Source organism: Silurus aristotelis (assembly GCF_946808225.1).
Source record: "Silurus aristotelis genome assembly, chromosome: 16".
Classification (NCBI taxonomy): Eukaryota; Metazoa; Chordata; class Actinopteri; order Siluriformes; family Siluridae; genus Silurus; species Silurus aristotelis.
Window position 1 is genome coordinate 16,236,608 of NC_139589.1, and position 19,705 is coordinate 16,256,312.

Below are 19,705 nucleotides of genomic sequence, written 5' to 3' on the forward strand. Positions count from 1 at the left end.
CCCCTGTTGTTGCTCAAATCGTTTTGAGTGTTTACACACCAATTAACATAAACTGTACCAATATTTACTCCATCCTGTTACTGTGAAAGTAAAAGTAACTTTAAGAGTTTTGTTTTGTTTATACAAAGCAAACAAAAGACAAAATTGTATTGTTTGTTTTTAAATTGTTTAGGATTTTTTTTTTTAAGGGTTGACTATAACCTTCATCAAATTATGTTTTAAAATATATGAAGCAACTACCAAGCATTTTTTTGTAGCCAGTTCTTTTTCTTTTCTACATCAACCGAGTGAATTAGCACCAACGATCTAAGTTAGGAAATAATTAGATTTCGAATAGAAAATCCCGAGTTCCCAGTTGTCACGAACGCCACATTATGCGCCGACTTGATTTTCAAGTTTTGGTTAGTCAGGCAATTTTTAGCTCGTCAGTAAACGAGGTAAAGACACTTACATTTACAGAAAGAGGTAAATTCACTGACATGGCAGAAGAATGATCAACAATACACCGTTACTGCAGCACAGTAAACATCCGCGTCTTTGCGCTGCAATTGTTGCACATGCGCACATTTTATTAAGCTTTAAAACGGTTACAAGGTTTCTCCTGCAGCGCACGTGTGCAATGTTCACAAGCGCTGTTAGTAGTAAGAATTGGCAATATCACTTAGTTTGCAGCATCATAAATAGTTAATGGGCAGGACATCTTTTCTGTTATATATATATATATATATATATATATATATATATATATATATATATATATATATATATATATATATATATGGTTAATCAAACAAAGCTAACAAAATGTACACGTCATGTACATCATATTTAAAATATTTATATCTGTCACACAGTAATTGCATTCCCTCTTCTTTAAAGGATTTTTTTGTATGAATGTTGACATTTCTTCTTTTTCAATTTTGTGAATTGTACCCTTCATCAACTGTTTCCAATTAGAGACTTGGAATGAAGAGTCTTGACAAATGCAGGAAAAAAAATCCTTCTACAGCTTCTTCTTCTTCTTCTTCTTCTTCTTCTTCTTCTTCTTCTTCTACTACATCTTTCTATATACTACTCTTTTATATATATATATATATATATATATATATATATATATATATATATATATATATATATATATATATATATATATATATATATATATATATATATAACTAGGAAACTAGGAAACATAACTTTATGGCCACTGTTACTTTGACAGCAGACTAAAACCACCCTGCAACAGCTGCAGTTTGGAGATTCTGTTTTCCTGCTTCTAACACATGAACTTTGAGGACAAAATGTTCACTTGCTGTTGCCTAATACAAACCCGATTCCAAAAAAGTTGGGACACTGTACAAATTGTGAATAAAAAAAAGGAATGCGATAATTTACAAATCTCATAAACTTATATTTTATTCACAATAGAATATAGATAACATATCAAATGTTGAAAGTGAGACATTTTGAAATGTCATGCCAAATATTGGCTCATTTTGGATTTCATGAGAGCTACACATTCCAAAAAAGTTGGGACAGATAGCAATAAGAGGCCAAAAAAGTTAAATGTACATATAAGGAACAGCTGGAGGACCAATTTTCAACTTATTAGGTCAATTGGCAACATGATTGGATATAAAAAGAGCCTCTCAGAGTGGCAGTGTCTCTCAGAAGTCAAGATGGTCAGAGGATTACCAATTCCCCCAATGCTGTGGCGAAAAATAGTGGAGCAATATCAAAAAGGAGTTTCTCAGAGAACAATTGCAAAGAGATTGAAGTTATCATCATCTACAGTGCATAATACCCAGATGTGGATGGGTTCCCTCTTGAGTCTGTTTCCTCTCAAGGTTTCTTCCTTATGCCATCTCGGGGAGTTTTTCCTTGCCACAGTCGCCACCGGCTTGCTCATCAGGGACAAACTTACTTATAAAGAACATATTCACTTTTAATCACCATATTATCTGTCTAAAGCTGCTTTGAGACAATGTTTATTGTTAAGCGCTATACAAATAAAAATGAATTGAATTGAATAATTACATCCAAAGATTCAGAGAATCTGGAACACTCTCTGAACAACGCGTAAGGGTCAAGGCCGGAAAACCATACTGGATGCCTGTGATCTTTGAGCCCTTAGACGGCACTGCATCACATACTGGAATGCTACTGGAATGAAAATCACAACATGGGCTCAGGAATACTTCCAGAAAACATTGTCGGTGAACACAATCCACCGTGCAATTCACGGTTGCTGGCTAAAACTCTAAAAAGAAGGTAAAAAAAATAAGCCATATCTAAACATGATCCAAAAGTCCAGGCGTTTTCTCTGGGCCAAGGCTCATTTAAAATGGACTGTTGGAAAGGTGGAAAATTGTTCTGTGGTCAGACGAATCTAAATTTTAAGTTATTTTTGGAAAACTGGGCTGCCATGTCATCAGGTCTAAAGAGGATAAGGACAACCCAAGTTGTTATCAGCGCTCAGTTCACAATTTGTACAGTGTCCCAATTTTTTTGGAATCAGGTTTGTATATCCCACCCACTAACAGGTGCCATGAAAAACAGATTATCACTGTTACTGTTATTCACCTAAAGAAGGTGACAGTTTGCATACCGAGCAAACAGATGCAGTCAACATGGGGCTGAACTACATTCTGCAACACCTTGACTGCCCAGGAACATATGCCCGGATTCTGTTTGTTGACTTCAGTTCAGCTTTCAATACAATAATTCCAGGAATTCTCCACTCCAAACTCCTAATCCTCACTATACCCCCTGCCATCTGTCAGTGGATCACCAGGCAGGAAACAACAGGTGAGACTGGAAGGTGTTACCTCCGGTATTCAGACAGTCAGCACTGGTGCTCCTCGGGGATGTGTCCTCACCCCACTACAATTCTCCCTCTATACGAACGACTACACATTAAGTGACCCAACTGTTAAACAACTGAAATTTGCAGATGATACCACGCTCATCGGACTCATCCAAGATGGCGATGAGTCTGCATATGAGCAGGAGGTGAAGCTGGTGCTATGGTGCAGTCAGAACAACCTAGAGCTAAACATACACAAAACTTTGGAGATGATAGTGGACTTTAGGAAACACCCTTCAACACTACTCCCCCTCACAATATCCAACATCCCTGTGTCATCTGTGGAGAACTTCAAGTTTCTGGGTACTACCATTTCCATAGACCTAAAATGGGATTCCAACATAAACTCAGCAGAGGATGTACTTTCTACTTCAAATAAGGAAGTACAATCTGCCACAGGAGCTGTTGATACAGTTCTAAACTGCAGTCTTTGAATCTGTCCTGTGCTCATCAATCACCATCTGGTTTGGAGCAGCAACAAAACAGGACAGAAACAGACTGCAGAAAACAGTTAAAACAGCAGAAAAAATAATTGGTGCTCCCCTGCCCACTCTCCAGGACCTGTACCATACAAGAACCAGAAAACGTATATGTTACACACACTATGGCTGCTATATATTGTACAAAGTTCTATAGTAAACTCTTTATCATACCATACTGTCATTTGCACTACCATGCACTCACACTTCATGTACATTACTGATCTGTCATAAATCTGTATCCCTATTTAATACTCATACTGTCTATATTGTTTCACATTGTCTGTATTGTCTTGTCTTGTCTTGAATAGTCCAAGCGGAATGTATAGTTTTTATTTATGTCTGTACTTTGAGAGTAACTAACAGCTGAAACCAAATTCCTTGTGTCAACACACTTGGCCAATAAACCTGATTCTAATTCTGATTCACCTGTAATAATTCACAATGTTAAAATGTCATTTTATATATATATATATATATATATATATATACACTAACATGGCCAAGACCACATGGCCAAGACCAAAGAGCTGTCCAAAGACACTAGAGACAAAATTGTACACCTCCACAAGGCTGGAAAGGGCTACGGGGAAATTGCCAAGCAGCTTGGTGAAAAAAGGTCCACTGTTGGAGCAATCATTAGAAAATGGAAGAAGCTAAACATGACTGTCAATCTCCCTCAGACTGGGGCTCCATGCAAGATCTCACCTCGTGGAGTATCAATGATCCTAAGGAAGGTGAGAAATCAGCCCAGAACTACACGGGAGGAGCTGGTCAATGACCTGAAAAGAGCTGGAACCACCGTTTCCAAGGTTACTGTTGGTAATACACTAAGACGTCATGGTTTGAAATCATGCATGGCACGGAAGGTTCCCCTGCTTAAACCAGCACATGTCTAGGCGACAGGCCAGAAACCTGACTGATCTAGAGAAGATCTGTGTGGAGGAGTGGGCCAAAATCCCTCCTATATATATATATATACAGTAAAACCCTGTTGTACTAGCATAGTTCGTTCTTGAAAATTGCTCGTAGGTCCATTTGCTCGTACGTTCGAACTGATTTTCCTCATAAGAATGAGTGTAAAAGTGATTTAATCCGTTCCGAGATCTCATTCGATCGCTTATTTCTGCACTTAAAAAGTATTTGTAGCCTATTTTAACAAACAAATACACCGCAAATTACCGTAATGTAAACATAATTTAACATTTATTCATGCGGTAGTGGTTGATTGCGAGTGTGAGACGCACCACGCTCAACTAATTACGTTACTTAGTTACTTTTTAAGGAAAGTAATGCGTTATATTACTTTTGCGTTACTTGTATCTCTTTCACGCCTTACAGGTGTAACAGGTGTAATATAAACAATTGCCATTAAGAAATCAGTTATATTAGGGCAATAGACATGTCTAAAACATTTAAAATGCTTAATAACTTCTGAGAACAATAAGATGATCGACTAAATTTTGACCACAAGGCTGAACACTTTCCAGTCGCACTTCTGTACACTGCTTTGCAATCTGCCTTCGCCGTCAGAAATGTAACTATCGTTCGTGTATATAAGGTTAAGGGTGTGGGCTGCACACCGGTTATGTGGAGGGAGAACATACCTTTCGCTGTCATCTCGTAAAACATCGTGCAATTCCGTAAATAAGACCTCGTCCTCGTCTACATCATTCTCTGCTTCATCATCAGCTTGAAACATTCTGAACGCGTTTACAAAGTTCGCGCTATTATCAGTGACCGTGGCAGTTTATCTTCCCACAAAGAGCAAACGAGCTGTTAATTTGCTTTATCTCCGCTGCGATGGCATCATGTGTCTCCCACGGAAAACTTTTATTCTGAGCAGTCAACAGATCTGCAGTGGTGGAAAGTCGGCAAAAGTTTTCTATATTTCTGTCTCCATTTCCATCTATATATATAAAGCTCAAATACCACTGACTGACTCACTCACTCATCACGAAATCTCAAAAACCACTGAACGGATTGCAATGAAATTTGGAACATACCTTCCTCTTGGGTCTTAGGTGCTCACTAAGAAAGGGTTTTGAAAAATTCGCCCTGGATCGCGCCTAACTCGCGAAAAACGCGATTTCTCACGCATTGTACATTCTTCGAAATAACATTACGGATCCTACTGAAACTTAGTACATTGTTTCTTATTAGATGTTAAATGCACGATACAAATTATTTGCAAAGTAGTTTGCCCTGTATCGGTACTACAAAGGGGTAGTACGTTATTTGTTGACGTTACGTTCTGATCTCTGATCATCCAGTCCTGCTCAGTGCTTACTGCTTATTGCCATATTGCTTGGCGTTCTGCCTTCCGTAGCGAAGCACGGGTACTTTCAGCTAGTATATGCATATATTCAACATTATATACACACACACACACACACACACACACACACACACACACCTGTAGTGCTGTGCCTTTTTTTTTTTTAAGTGGTATTTTTTGCAGTTGACAAGAGCTTTTCACCAACACATAATCTACACTTAACCATTATTCCTTTCTCCTTTTCCTTGACTATTTCAAAATAATAAGAATACTTCCATCACAGTAATGTAATTCTCTGGTTTGCCATCTCCGCTTCTGACCAGCTTCTGTTCCCGCGGCTCGCACGTATGAGTGCGCGATTCTACGTGACTACGTACATTTTAATTCAGTATTTATTTTTTATGCAAAATAATTTAACTGAAAAGTAACTCGCATTACTTTTTTTTTAAAGTAACTCAGATATTAATGTGTAAATGTATAAAGTAACGCGCTACTTTACTCGTTTACTCCAGAAAAGTAATATTATTACGTAACGCACGTTACTTGTTACCCCCAACACTGTATATGTATGTATGTGTGTATATATATATGTATGTATGTGTATGTGTGTATATATATATATATATATATATATATATATATATATATATATATATATATATATATATATATATATATATATATATATATATATATGTGTGTGTGTGGGGGGGGGTGTAATCACTCTCAGTAAGTAAATGTTTGGGGAATGATGGGAGTATGAAAAAAGCAGCATTTGAAGCTTTCGGTAGGCTGCTGCTGTGGATGCTCAGAGCATGTGTATCGAATATATCATAGTTAGCCCTACTATTTACTATATCAAACACTCCCCCTGGCAATTTACACCACCACAAGTTGACTTGGAGTTGCAGAAAAAAGTTGAATAAAGGAAAGGTCACTTCAAAATAATTAGTTGCTAAACAACACCTTGAACAAATATATCCATTATTACAAGGTTTCAAATGTTTCCAAGAATCCAATAACAGGATAATAGCAGCAGCAGTATATACTCCTAACATTTATTTCAGCTAAAGGAAAAGGATAACAAATACTATTTTATACCACAACTAATTGCCATTCCTGCAGTGGGTGGAGAATGCATAGCCAGAACGTGATAATATGCACAGACTCTCACTCAGCTTTACCAAGTTTCTCCAGTGGACAGTATACAGCAAGTAAAGATATAATATATGATATATTAGAATGTTTACTCAGAATCCACAAAACCCAGCCATTATGGATGCACAAGCCAGTGTACTCTTAGTGCCGGTCCCAAGCCCGGGTAAATGGGGAGGGTTGCGTTAGGAAGGGCATCCAGCGTAAAACATGTGCCAAATCAAATATGCGGATCACAAATGAGAATTTCATACCGGATCGGTTGAGGCCCGGGTTAACAACGACCGCCACAGGTATCGTTAGCCGACAGGGTACCGGTGGAAATTGGGCTACTGTTGGCCGAAGGAGGAGAAGGAGAGGAGGAAGACGTCTACAGAGACGGCAGGAAAAGGAGCAGTGTAGGAGACTGGAGGTTCAGGTTGGTACTTTAAATGTTGGTACTATGACGGGTAAAGGGAGAGAGGTAGCTGATATGATGGAGAGGAGAAAGGTAGATATGCTGTGTGTTCAGGAGACCAAGTGGAAAGGGAGTAAGGCCAGGAACATTGGAGGTGGGTTTAAACTGTTTTATCATGGTGTGGATGGAAAGAGAAATGGTGTAGGGGTGATTCTGAAGGAAGAGTACAGTAAGAGTGTAGTGGAGGTGAAGAGAGTTTCTGATAGGGTGATGATCGTGAAGGTGGAGGTTGAAGGGATGATGATAAATGTCATCAGTGCCTATGCTCCACAAGTTGGCTGTGAGATGGAGGAGAAGGAAAGATTCTGGAGTGAATTAGATGAAGTGGTAGATGGTGTACCTAGGAAAGAACGATTGGTGATTGGGGCAGACTTTAATGGGCATGTAGGTGAAGGGAACAGAGGTGATGAGGAGGTGATGGGTAGGTATGGTTTTAAGGAGAGGAATGTGAAAGGGCAGATGGTGGTAGATTTTGCTAAAAGGATGGAAATGGCAGTGGTGAACACGTATTTTAAGAAGAAGGAGGATCATAGGGTGACGTATAAGAGTGGAGGAAGGTGCACACAGGTGGATTATGTTCTGTGTAGGAGATGCAACCTGAAGGAGATTGGAGACTGTAAGGTGTTGGCGGGGGACAGTGTAGCTAGACAGCATCGGATGGTGGTCTGTAGGATGGTTTTGGAGGCGAAGAAGAAGAGGAGGAAAGTAAGGATTGAAAGAAGAATAAGATGGTGGAAACTGAAGGAGGAAGAGTGTAGTGTGAGGTTCAGGGAAGAGGTCAGACAGGGGCTTGGTGGTGGTGAAGAGGTGCCGGATGATTGGGCAACTACTGCAGGAGTGATGAGGGAGGCAGCTAGAAAAGTACTTGGAGTGACATCTGGAAATAGAAAGCAAGACAAGGAGACGTGGTGGTGGAATAAGGAAGTGCAGGAGAGCATTAGGGGAAAGAAGTTGGCAAAACAGAAGTGGGATCGACAGAGTGATGAGAAAAGTAGGCAGGAGTACAAGGAGATGCGGCAGCAGGTAAAAAGGGATGTGGCGAAAGCCAAGGAAAAGGCATATGAGGAGCTGTATAAGAGGTTGGACACTAAGGAAGGAGAAAAGGATTTATACCGATTGGCCAGGCAAAGGCACCGAGCTGGGAAGGATGTACTGCAAGTTAGAGCAATAAAGGATGGAGAGGGAAATGTGTTGACTAATGAGGAGAGTGTGTTGAGAAGATGGAGGGAGTATTTTGAGCAGCTGATAAATGAGGAAAATCAGAGAGAGAGAAGGTTGGAGGATGTGGAGTTGGTGAAGCAGGATGTAGATAGGATTAGTAAGGAGGAAGTGAGAGCAGCAATTAAGAGGATGAAGAATGGAAAGTCGGTTGGACCAGATGACATACCGGTAGAAGCGTGGAGATGTTTAGGAGAGATGGCAGTGGAGTTTTTAACCAGATTGTTTAACAGGATTCTGGAAGGTGAGAAGATGCCTGAGGAATGGAGAAGGAGTGTGCTGGTACCGATCTTTAAACATAAGGGAGATGTGCAGACCTGCAGTAACTACAGGGGAATTAAGTTGATCAGTCACACCATGAAGTTATGGGAAAGAGTAGTGGAAGCCAGGCTGAGAGAAGAGGTGACTATCTGTGAGCAACAGTATGGTTTCATGCCAAGGAAGAGCACCACAGATGCCTTATTTGCTTTGAGGATGTTGATGGAGAAGTATAGAGAAGGACAGAAGGAGCTGCATTGTGTATTTGTGGATTTAGAGAAAGCGTACGACAGGGTGCAGAGAGAGGAGTTGTGGTATTGTATGAGGAAGTCAGGTGTGTCAGAGAAGTATGTGAGGGTGGTGCAGGACATGTATGAGGACAGTGTGACGGCAGTGAAGTGTGCAGTAGGTACGACAGACTGGTTCAGGGTGAAGGTTGGACTGCATCAAGGATCGGCCCTGAGCCCTTTCCTGTTTGCAGTGGTGATGGACAGGTTGATGGACGAGGTCAGACAGGAGTCTCCCTGGACTATGATGTTTGCAGATGATTATTGTGATTTGTGGTGAGAGTAGAGAGCAGGTTGAGAAGAGCCTGGAGAGGTGGAGATATGCGCTTGAGAGAAGGGGAATGAAAGTCAGTAGGAGTAAGACAGAGTACATGTGTGTGAATGAGAGGGAGGGCAGTGGAGTGATGCGGTTGCAGGGAGAAGAGGTGGAGAAGGTGGAGGAGTTCAGGTACCTGGGGTCAACAGTGCAAAGTAATGGAGAGTGTGTTAGAGAAGTGAAGAAAAGAGTGCAGGCAGGGTGGAGTGGGTGGAGAAGAGTGACAGGAGTGATTTGTGATAGTAGGGTATCTGCAAGAATGAAAGGGAAAGTTTATAGGACTGTGGTGAGACCTGCGATGTTGTATGGATTAGAGACAGTGGCATTGAGTAAAAGACAGGAGGTGGAGCTGGAGGTAGCAGAGCTGAAGATGTTAAGGTTTTCGTTGGGAGTGACGAGGATGGACAAGATTAGAAATGAGTTTATTAGAGGGACAGCACATGTAGGATGTTTCGGTGACAAGGTGAGGGAGGCGAGATTGAGATGTTTTGGACATGTGCAGAGAAGGGACATGAATTATATTGGTAGAAAAATGCTGAAGATGGAGCCACCAGGTAGGAGGAAAAGAGGAAGGCCAAGGAGGAGGTTCATGGATGTGGTGAGGGAAGACATGCAGGTAGTTGGTGTGAAAGAGGCAGATGTAGAGGACAGGGTGGTATGGAGACGGATGATCCGCTGTGGCGACCCCTAATGGGAACAGCCGAAAGAAGAAGAAGAAGACTCAGAATCCACAACATGAATTTCAGTGTGACTTTGGTATGGGAGTGGGAGTGGAGGACAATGAGACTGTTGCCAAATAAGCTAAATAAGCGTTAAAACATACATATACTGATATCCAGGCTACACTAATGTAAAGCTGAAGTCAACCTAATCAAGGAAAGAAAATTTTATAATGGCATGGCACGGACAGTGGGCCAGAGAACAAAAGGTGTAGGAAGAAATTCACAGTTTACCATTCCATGATAAGTTACCTCTGTGACATCACAGTGTACCGTTCTATATCAAGAGCATAAAAGGCCAGATGACAGCAAGAATCACACCACACACGAACAATCTTTATTCCAGTAAAGTTTGAGTGTTCTGAATCCTATACCCTGTTTTTTACTGCCGTGCTAGGGTGAGTACAACCTCCTGATCAGTGTACACCAGATAGTGAAACTTCCTTACAATTGGTCCTTCGAACTAGATAGTAAACCTTTCTAACACAAGGGAAGACACCTATATAGAATAAAAAAAGCAAATTAACACAGAAAGGACAGTTTGCAAGGAGCGGATAGAGGACACAGTTATCACTCGATTTTGAATTGGGCATTCAAGTCAAGTCATTCAGTACATATAGGAAAACAAGAAACATGAAATGATTATAGTCAAGAGGAGACAGTGAAACATATACTCCTTTACCGTAAAGCATACAAAAATGGGAGATCTAATCTTGAAACTATACAGTATGAATGTGAACAAGATTAACATGACTGATTTACAAAATTTTCTGTAAAAAATATCCTTAAGTAAATCAGAGTTCTCCCCATTGATGCGTCACCCTCCTATTCAGTGGGTGGCGGTAATGCACCAAAACCTGGTCTGCTAACAGCCAATAACTGAAAAGAAGAAGAAGGAAGACAACGAGGGGATTTGCGGTTGTCACGGGCCTTCTCGACGTTCACAATTTGTTTTTGAATTCTATAGGGATATAGTCATATTAAGTACATGGTATGTATTTTAATTATAGGAATGGTATTTTTTGCGACAATAAGTCCTAATGGCAAATACCTAATTTTGTTTGCGTTTTGCTCAATTGTTTATTAATCGTTGCTAGGCCTTGATGCCCATAACAGCTACAAGCTAGCTTGTCGCTTATAGTCGATTCAGACCTGTTAGCTAGCCGCTACGCTACATGACAATATATGTTTGTAAATTCAATAAACCGTTGCTGTGGTATTGTATAAGTTAACTACCGTACATACTGTAGGAATATTCATTCTATTAGCATAAGATCTAGTGAGAACTAGCTAGCAAATGAAGCTCTTTCGAGAGCGCTATGATAGCAAGCATGTCTGTTTTACAATGTTGTTAAAATGGTGGCGACAACACAAACTAGTTCGTGAGCTGGTTAGCTAGCTAATATAATATGCTCTCAATGTTAGCTAAATAAGGGTTCTTAATGTTAAATAGCAGTATGTAATTGTTTCATTATTACTACTACACTGAGTTTTTTTTTATATATATATTGTTGTACAAAAGTATGTTTTATGTATAAGACAAGAATGGTCTGAAAAAGTCAGTTTGGATTATTTAGGACATTAGATAATCCATATCAGTCTGTCTTTAGTGCTACAATTGTAGGTTTTTTACAATTGTAGGATATATATATATATATATATATATATATATATATATATATATATATATATATATTAATTATTATTTTTTTTTTTTATAGATGCCAACAATTAAGCTGCAAAGCTCTGATGGAGAAATGTTTGAAGTGGATGTTGAAATCGCCAAGCAATCTGTAACTATAAAGACAATGCTTGAAGGTAAGTTACTTAAAATATTTTGCCATGCATGCCCCTGTTTGCTAATTTGTTATATAGATTTCATTTATACATTGTTTAATTATTTTAAAGTAACTGATAAGCCATAACAAAACATTAAAACCATTAAAAGTAAGTAGCATGGTACTGGTATCTCCATCCACACCCTTGTTAATGTTAAAGCAATTGTAAAGTGAGTAACATGTTACAGTGGTTCCTGTGTGTGTGTGTGTGTGTGTGTGTGGGTGGGTGGAAGCGAATATGTATAAATGTAAATGTACTGAGTATAAGGGGACCATAAAAATCACCACAAATCGATTTATTTTCCCTCCCATCGATTACTGATTGATGCAGAAGAAAAGCAGCAAAGCACTGTGTCCTTGCAGGTCTACATTACCAAAAATTTGAGATTGCTTTTCACGCGCATGCCACATTCGAATTTGACAGGTTTTTAGGGTCCCATATTTTAAAGAATATTTGTGTGCCAGTTTTTTAACTTGGTCTGACTTTGTCTAATAGATTTAGGCATGGATGATGAAGGGGACGATGATCCTGTTCCTCTTCCAAATGTGAATGCAGCCATCCTCAAAAAGGTTTGATATCCATCTATGCAGCATTGTTTTTCCTTATTATTACTACATAAGCTGATCACAATAAATATATGCCAGTTCAAACCAATATGATCGCAAACTAAATGTTTTTTTTTTCCTGTCCATATGCTGTAAAATGAAAATAACTTCCCTTGCTGCTTATTGTTTATATACTGTAGGTTTGTGATATTGTGTGTTAAATGGTATTGTCCTGTTTTGTCCTTTTGCTGACTGTCAGTATTAATTGATGTGGCAAAACATATGAAACACATTGTGTACATATGATGCTGTTTTATTTTTCAATTCAATTTTATTTGTATAGCGCTTTTAACAATGAACATTGTCTTTTTGACTTGTCTGTGGTTTGTCTGGTCTAGATTTAGCATGTTATTAGAATTTGCTGTTAAACTTGTTAATAAGATCAGGAATACAACAGAAATGAGGTTTGGATTAATATGCAAGCATTATATGTTAGCTAAGGTTATTATGAAATAGAAATTAAATTTGAACTATACCTGCATGTGTGTGGTGTTGAACAGCATTTGATATACTTGCTAAAAGCTTTCTGGCAAAGTAGCTCAGATACACAACACTGTTTAATTCTTATTCTAAACTTATTTATGTTTTTTCTATGGGACAATTTCACAGCATTTTTTTGGTAGATGGGAAGATGGAAGATAAAATGCATCACTGTTAAGGTGCCACTGTTGGGCAAAGCCCTTAACCCTGTCTTCTCAATAGGGGTCATATTGTGAAGCACAAGCTGCGTTTGTGCTTTGATTCTAGGTTCCCAACAAGCTTGGATTGGTGATGGACTGCAAAGCTCTGCAAAAATGATGTACTGGTATGTCTGCACCTCTTTTTGCAGAGCTTTGCAGTTGAGGGCAGTGCTGTTTCCATATCGGGCATTAAGGCAGCCATTCAGGATGCGCTCAGTTGTACAGGTTTACCTTCAGCCATCTGAGGAATAAAATATGTTTTTGTGAGCTTTTTTTTAACACTGGCTTAGTGATGTGAAGCTGTTGATGGTCATATGGGTGTGCTTCCTGTCCTGTCTCATAAAATGTACATTTATGGCATTTGGCCGACACAGAACGACTTACAATTAACTCATTTATACAACTTAAGCAGTTCAGAGTTAAGAGCCTTGGCCAAGGGTCTAGCAGTGGCAGCTTGCTGCAGGTATTTGAAATTGTGACCTTCTGATCAGAAGTCCAACACCTGAGCTACTCTTTCCCACAGTTTCCCACAACCTTCCTTGTTTTAAACGATGCTAAGCAAAGGGTTGTTTACATGGAACTAGTGTGTTGGGTTGTGGTTTTTTTTCTGTAGGCTTATCAATTGTAAATTCAACAGAGCTGTGTATGGCAATGCATTTGTAGGTCTATAAGGAGTAGGGCTGGGCGATAAATCGATTTTATCGATTAACTCGAATGTGTAGTTTACATCGATCTCTTTTAATAAAAATCGGTTTTCTCTTTAATGTCCGCCGACGCTCCCTTCTGGGCTCCCATAGTTTCGAACGAACTCAGCCGCCGCCCCCCTCCCCCCACGCGTTTGCCATAGACATACACAAACAACATGGCAGCGAGCAGAGAAGAACTCGTTCCCAAGAAAAGTTAAGACAGCCGCGTGTTGAAAATACACGGTTAAGCAGCCGCACTTTGTTTAGTGTTGCGTGTCCAATCGTACACTTACGGTGGTCGAAGCGACCAAAATACATGTAAAGGCGCTTCAGAACGGCGTTTCTGTTAAGAAACAGAAAAATCTGATCATTTAAATCACCATATTCAAACAGTCATTTTACTGTGGAGTCTTTAAGAAAAGTAAAGGCAAAATCACTCCAAGCATCACTGCATTTTTAACCATGTTCCACATTCAAACACTCTTTACACAAAAAATTTTTCTTTATAGGTTTGCTCAATCTTTCAAATTATTTTTATTTACAGTGTCCCTGTCTATTACTCTCTTAAATGTTCTCATTTTGGAGTTTTGGAGAAAAGTAAAGGCAAAATCACTTAAAACCTCAGGTGCATTTTCAATCATGTTCCACATTTAAACACTCATAAAACATTTTTCTTTGTAGGTTTGCTCATTTTATGTTATGTTATGTTCTATTTTCACAATTTACAAAGGCAGGGCTGCCAGCTTGTATTTTTGGCTTGTTGTTTCTAATTGCACTTTAACCCAAAGTGGGTTATAATCCCAGAAGGATAAATAAACTTTATTAAATAAAGTTAAAACTTAAAATAAATAAAAATTAAAATTGTCATATGCAGATTGATTTTTAGCGGGGGGGGAACCGATTTAAATCGCAAATCGGGGATTTTATTTTAATTTTTTTAAGGCCATATCGCCCAGCCCTAATAAGGAATACTAAAAAGGGTTGAGAACACAACCCTGCAGGGTCAGTGTGGAGGAGAATGTTCTGCCAATTTTAAATTCCAGGAACCCAGTGTTTGAGCTAAGAAGGCATAGTGTATTAAAGCTGTATTCCACAAACAACTTGGCCGTACTTGCTAAACGGCAGACACACTTTGCATTATATTGGAACTACTCGGACAATGCAGGCTGTGCCATGTCTTAGGATAATTTAGCCACTGATTGGGGTGCCAAGCAATAAATAGCACTCCCTGTCTTAGTGGTAATTCATAATCGCCAATGGTTACCGAGAACAATTTTTTTTTTTTTTGGACCGGTACCTAATTGGATCAATACAGGACTACTGATAAGCTTCAGGACAAACGATTCTGTTGTTGTCACTTTATCTTCGTATACGTCGGTGTTAATGGTGAATTAGGAGCTGCTGCTTGTCATTTTATATTCCTAAATGGCATGTGGCCGACATTGGCTCAACGTACGTTTGATATCTATGCGTCTGTGCGTTTGTGTGCCATCATAGGGCTGTCTCTAAATTTATAGTGAAGGATTTATTGCCCTTTACTGTGGTGAAATCAAGCTGGATCAGGTATTGTAGCTAATAGATAAGTTAGCCTAATTGCTAGAGATGCCAGAATTGCTTCTCTATGCACATGCTGTTCAAATATGTTGTGATGTGGTATGCTGAGGAAAGCTCTCTCTTTATCTCTCACTTTGTGCATTTTTCTGTTTGCTTAGCAGCATTTGTACACCCCACTATTAGTTCAGCAGTAATTAAATAACTTAAAATGTTCAGTATGTTTTACAGCTTGTCTTTTTGCACCAAATTATACAGTGTAGTATCATTAACGGCATTGATTAGTACCGGTATCGGTAAAATGTAAACTAGACCCATCCCTATTTATAGTAGTAAGTGGATAACATTCTCGCTAGTGTCTGTGAGCTGATAAATTAGATGGGTTTTTTTTCTGGCAGATCATTTACATTTACGCCCTTATCCAGAGTGACGTACAAAAGTTTATAAAAGATTATCACCAAGTATGATCAGATTTCTAGGGTTTTCAGTTGTTTCTGCAAAATGATAGTGCATGCATCTATTTGTGCCCAGTGAGCATGGTAGTCAAATAATTATCGGGTGTCTTCAAGCAAAAGAAATTGTATTGTTTATCTCTCTAGCTCACAGGACTGAAATTTATACTCTGCGTTTGTGTGTTTTTTTTATATATATACATAGGTAATTCAGTGGTGTACGCATCACAAAGATGACCCTCCACCCCCTGAGGATGATGAGAACAAAGAGAAGAGGACAGATGATATCCCTGTTTGGGATCAAGAGTTTCTCAAAGTGGACCAGGGCACACTTTTTGAACTCATCCTGGTTTGTTTTCATGCATTTTTAAAAGCTAAAGCTAATGCATAAATAGATTATTGTTTGGGTTTTCCATGGTGAATACAATAGTGTAGGGCTGCAGCTAATAATTATTTTGATAATCGATTTATCGGGCAATTATTATAATTGGAATTTTTTTCCCGGTTAATTGGATAGATTAACTTTTCACATGATGATTATACAGTTTCTGCTAACTGTGATGTTTCGTCTTCATCCATGACACCAGTGTGTTTTCTTTTCACATGCTTGTACATCACTGTGGTACTTCCAGACACCAGCTCCGCTTTAAATGCATAAAATGCTCCCATTACTTGAATTGCACTCTTTTCTTTTTTTCTGCTGCCAGTTGACCTGCACTCTGCCATTTTCACAAGCGGCTGTGTTGTTTTACCGTCACACTAATCTGTAACTTGAGCAGCCCGACTAATCGATGATGGCATTAGTTGACAACGAATTTCATTAACGATTATTATCGACCTTATTGATTAACTGTTGCACTTTCAATGAGCTTTAGCTTTAAAAAGGTTAATAGTTGTTGGTAATGAAGAAACTAGGAATGTAGGCTGCATTTTATTTTCATGTTTTTTTCTGCTCTATTAAAAAGTAAGCTTTGTTGGGACACTGCAAATTTATATTTTCCTTTTTCCCATGATTGTTGCCATGTCTGCAGAAAAAATGTCAATAGTAAACATTATGGTGGCATACGAGGATGGATTAAGAGTAGGATTAATTTGCATTTCTCTATAATGGGTTATTCTTTCGTTCTTTTCTTTACATGTATTTTGTCTCCCTTGTTTAGGCTGCAAATTATTTGGACATCAAAGGATTACTAGATGTCACCTGCAAAACAGTTGCCAATATGATTAAAGGAAAAACCCCAGAAGAAATCAGGAAGACATTTAATATCAAAAATGACTTCACAGAGGAAGAGGAAGCTCAGGTAAGGGAAATATTAGTCTTAACCTATTAAACTTTTTATTTGCCTATTTAGGCTGTGGGCGAGGCTATTAGAGCATCATTTTTATATGTCTAAAATATTGTTGGCAAAAAGAAGTGGTAGCATTTTTCTTAAAATGTACACAATCACAGTCTGTACAGGCAGTGACTACTTTAAAACTTAGTTTATTTATGCAGCACTTAATATAATATAATTTTTTATTTTGTGCAAACCTTTAAAGTACAACAGCCTGTTTTACAGGTTCCTTTTATTTTGTGTATGAGTACAAAGAGAAAGAAAAACATACATATTGAAGAAGACAGACATCACTTGTATAACCCTACCTTACCTGACTTGTTGAACATTCTAAATAAATAGGCATAGCGAGAAGATATATAATAGTACTGAGACATGCTAAGTAATAGGGTTTTCGCAAAGGCAATTGATAAAGGTCTCCTTTCATCATTCTTTAGCCATTTTGTAGCGTGGTGGTGTTTTTAATATAACTTTAAGATTGTTGAACTCGTCTGTCAGGTGACTGCGTTTTCTTTCACTAAAATCACTGTAACTGTAACTCATTCTCAGTTCTATGGCTTGTGTTGACATGCTAAGCACTCTTAAAATGCATGGTACATTCGGACTTGGTTTAGCTAATTGTCTGAGGTACTGCTTAGGATGTCCCACAGGGGATTTCATAACAAGTGATGATGAAACTTATGTGCAGTTGATTACAAAGAACAGAACACGGATTTGAAAGACTAGTGCTCGATGCAGTTGTGTCGTTTACTGCAAACATTGACTAATACACATTTTAAGTGATACAAGAGTGATCTGAGAGCTTCATAGTAGTTGGATAATGAAGCTACTTATTCCTTGTATCAAAATAAATTGAGTGCAGCTGCCATAATAAGTGAGTCATATGTTCTCACACAAAAAGTGATATGCCCATCATGCCTAATGCCCATTGTAAAAGCTTGTGGGAGCAGTGTTATGGGGTTTCTTTTTGTCAGGTCTATGTTTAGCAATGTTATGTGCCAAAACATGGTCAGCTCACTGCCTGAATATACCAAATGACCAGGTTATTTTCAATCAGTGTTTTTTTTCCCCTGATTGCGTAGGCATATTCCAAGATGACAATGCTGGGATTCACTGGGCCCAAACAACACCTTGACCCTATTGAAAATATTTGGAATGTGCTGGAGAAGAGCACATTAAGCAGAGTTCCTAATGTCTTATCATCAATATAAGATCTTGGCAAGAAATTTAATGCAGCTTTGGATGAATGTGATCTTGCATAAGCTTATTAAAACGATGCCATGACATGCATGCTGTGATCACAGCAAAAGGCAGTCCAAACCAATGTTGGTGTGTGACTTTTTTTTTGGGCAGGCAATACATTTCCTTTTGATATAGAGGTCAAAATGGAATACACAAACTTTTGTACTAAGTAATATTTGCCTCATTTTGTCCCTATCAAGTGTCTGTCATCTTAACATAACCTGTAGGGTAGAAGTTTTTGCTGGTCATATGTGATAATTCTACATGTCTGCTTTTTTAAAGTACAGCAATCACCTGTAAATGAAATTTTTTTTTATTGTAGTCTGTGTAAACCTAAATCTGCACTCTGTTTCACACAGGTACGCAAGGAGAACCAATGGTGTGAAGAGAAATAAAGTTCACCCCAACGATGTCACACTAAGGATTGTTCCCAAAAACACACATACTGGTTGCACTGCGCTATTCATACTTGCTGATATTTACCAGTAGAATTAGATCTCTTCTGTATTGATAGCATGATTTCCATTGCTTGTCTAGTGGAAAAAATATATATAATTTAAGTGGTATCAGTTTTTATTCTTTGTATATTCAGCAGAAATTAAGTTTCCTTACTTCTTACAAGTAGAAGCCCAATTACCCTCTATGGGAATAAAGTGTCATCAGGAAACTAACATTTTGACATTATTTTAAGTCAAAGGGTTGTTGTTTTTTGTTGTGTGTGTGTGTGTGGGGGATTTGGACTTCTATATATATGTTTCTTTTTCATGTCTAAAAAGGTAGAGAATGTGTGGCTAAAATTTTCAGCTTGACCTGTCGGCTGGAAGTATTTAAGTTAAATGTGTTCTCACAGAGCATGGATTTGTTGCCACTTGTACATTGTAAAAGATCAAATACCATTTCCTAGTTTTATTCCTAACACAAAGCATCAAATTATCTTTCAGTTCAAAAATTAAAACCAACAAAATGTGCTGGTGTGTGAATTTTGAAGATTTCTTAAAAGATTAAAAATTAAAAGATTAAAAGATTCTTTTAATTTACCTATTTTTTTTTTTTTTTTTTCTTCCAAATCAAAATGCTACACAGCATATCAAAACGCTGTTGTCCAAAATGTTGGTCAGTCTTGGCTCTTACTTTTTCTAAGGGGAGTTGTTATTGGAGAAGACTAGACTAGAGGTTGCTTTAAACATTCATTAATATTTAAATTATACTGGTGGTTGAACAGTGAAACTGAATCTCTGGCCAATAAGGTGCTGAAGGTTTTACATCTTTCTCGCTCGCTCTCA

The 19,705-nt window shown here is 38.4% G+C and overlaps 2 protein-coding genes across 5 annotated transcripts in view; one reads left to right on the plus strand and one right to left on the minus strand.

The window, feature by feature from the left end:
• Positions 1 to 10,428, minus strand: part of LOC310739360 (uncharacterized protein) — a 32,261-nt gene extending 21,833 nt beyond the window's left edge. Inside the window, exon 1 of one of the 4 annotated variants that reach the window (XR_014537360.1) lies at positions 10,286 to 10,428. Coding sequence is in view for 2 of the 4 variants with exons in the window: in XM_083565279.1 (XP_083421405.1) it covers positions 452 to 481 (30 nt within the window). In the remaining 2 variants the exon portion in view is untranslated. Of the gene's footprint in view, positions 1 to 451; positions 613 to 10,285 lie in introns of those variants that run through there. The other 3 variants (XR_014537361.1, XM_083565279.1, XM_083565278.1) reach the window with 3 other exon arrangements.
• Positions 10,429 to 10,866: 438 nt separating this feature from the next.
• On the plus strand, positions 10,867 to 19,390 carry skp1 (S-phase kinase-associated protein 1). The gene is made up of 6 exons (XM_083563810.1): positions 10,867 to 11,024; positions 11,755 to 11,851; positions 12,368 to 12,441; positions 16,052 to 16,195; positions 17,007 to 17,147; positions 18,782 to 19,390. Exons 1-6 carry the CDS (start codon positions 11,022 to 11,024, stop codon positions 18,815 to 18,817), a joined length of 495 nt encoding a protein of 164 aa, XP_083419936.1. The 5' UTR covers positions 10,867 to 11,021; the 3' UTR covers positions 18,818 to 19,390.
• The last annotated feature ends 315 nt before the right edge of the window (positions 19,391 to 19,705 follow it).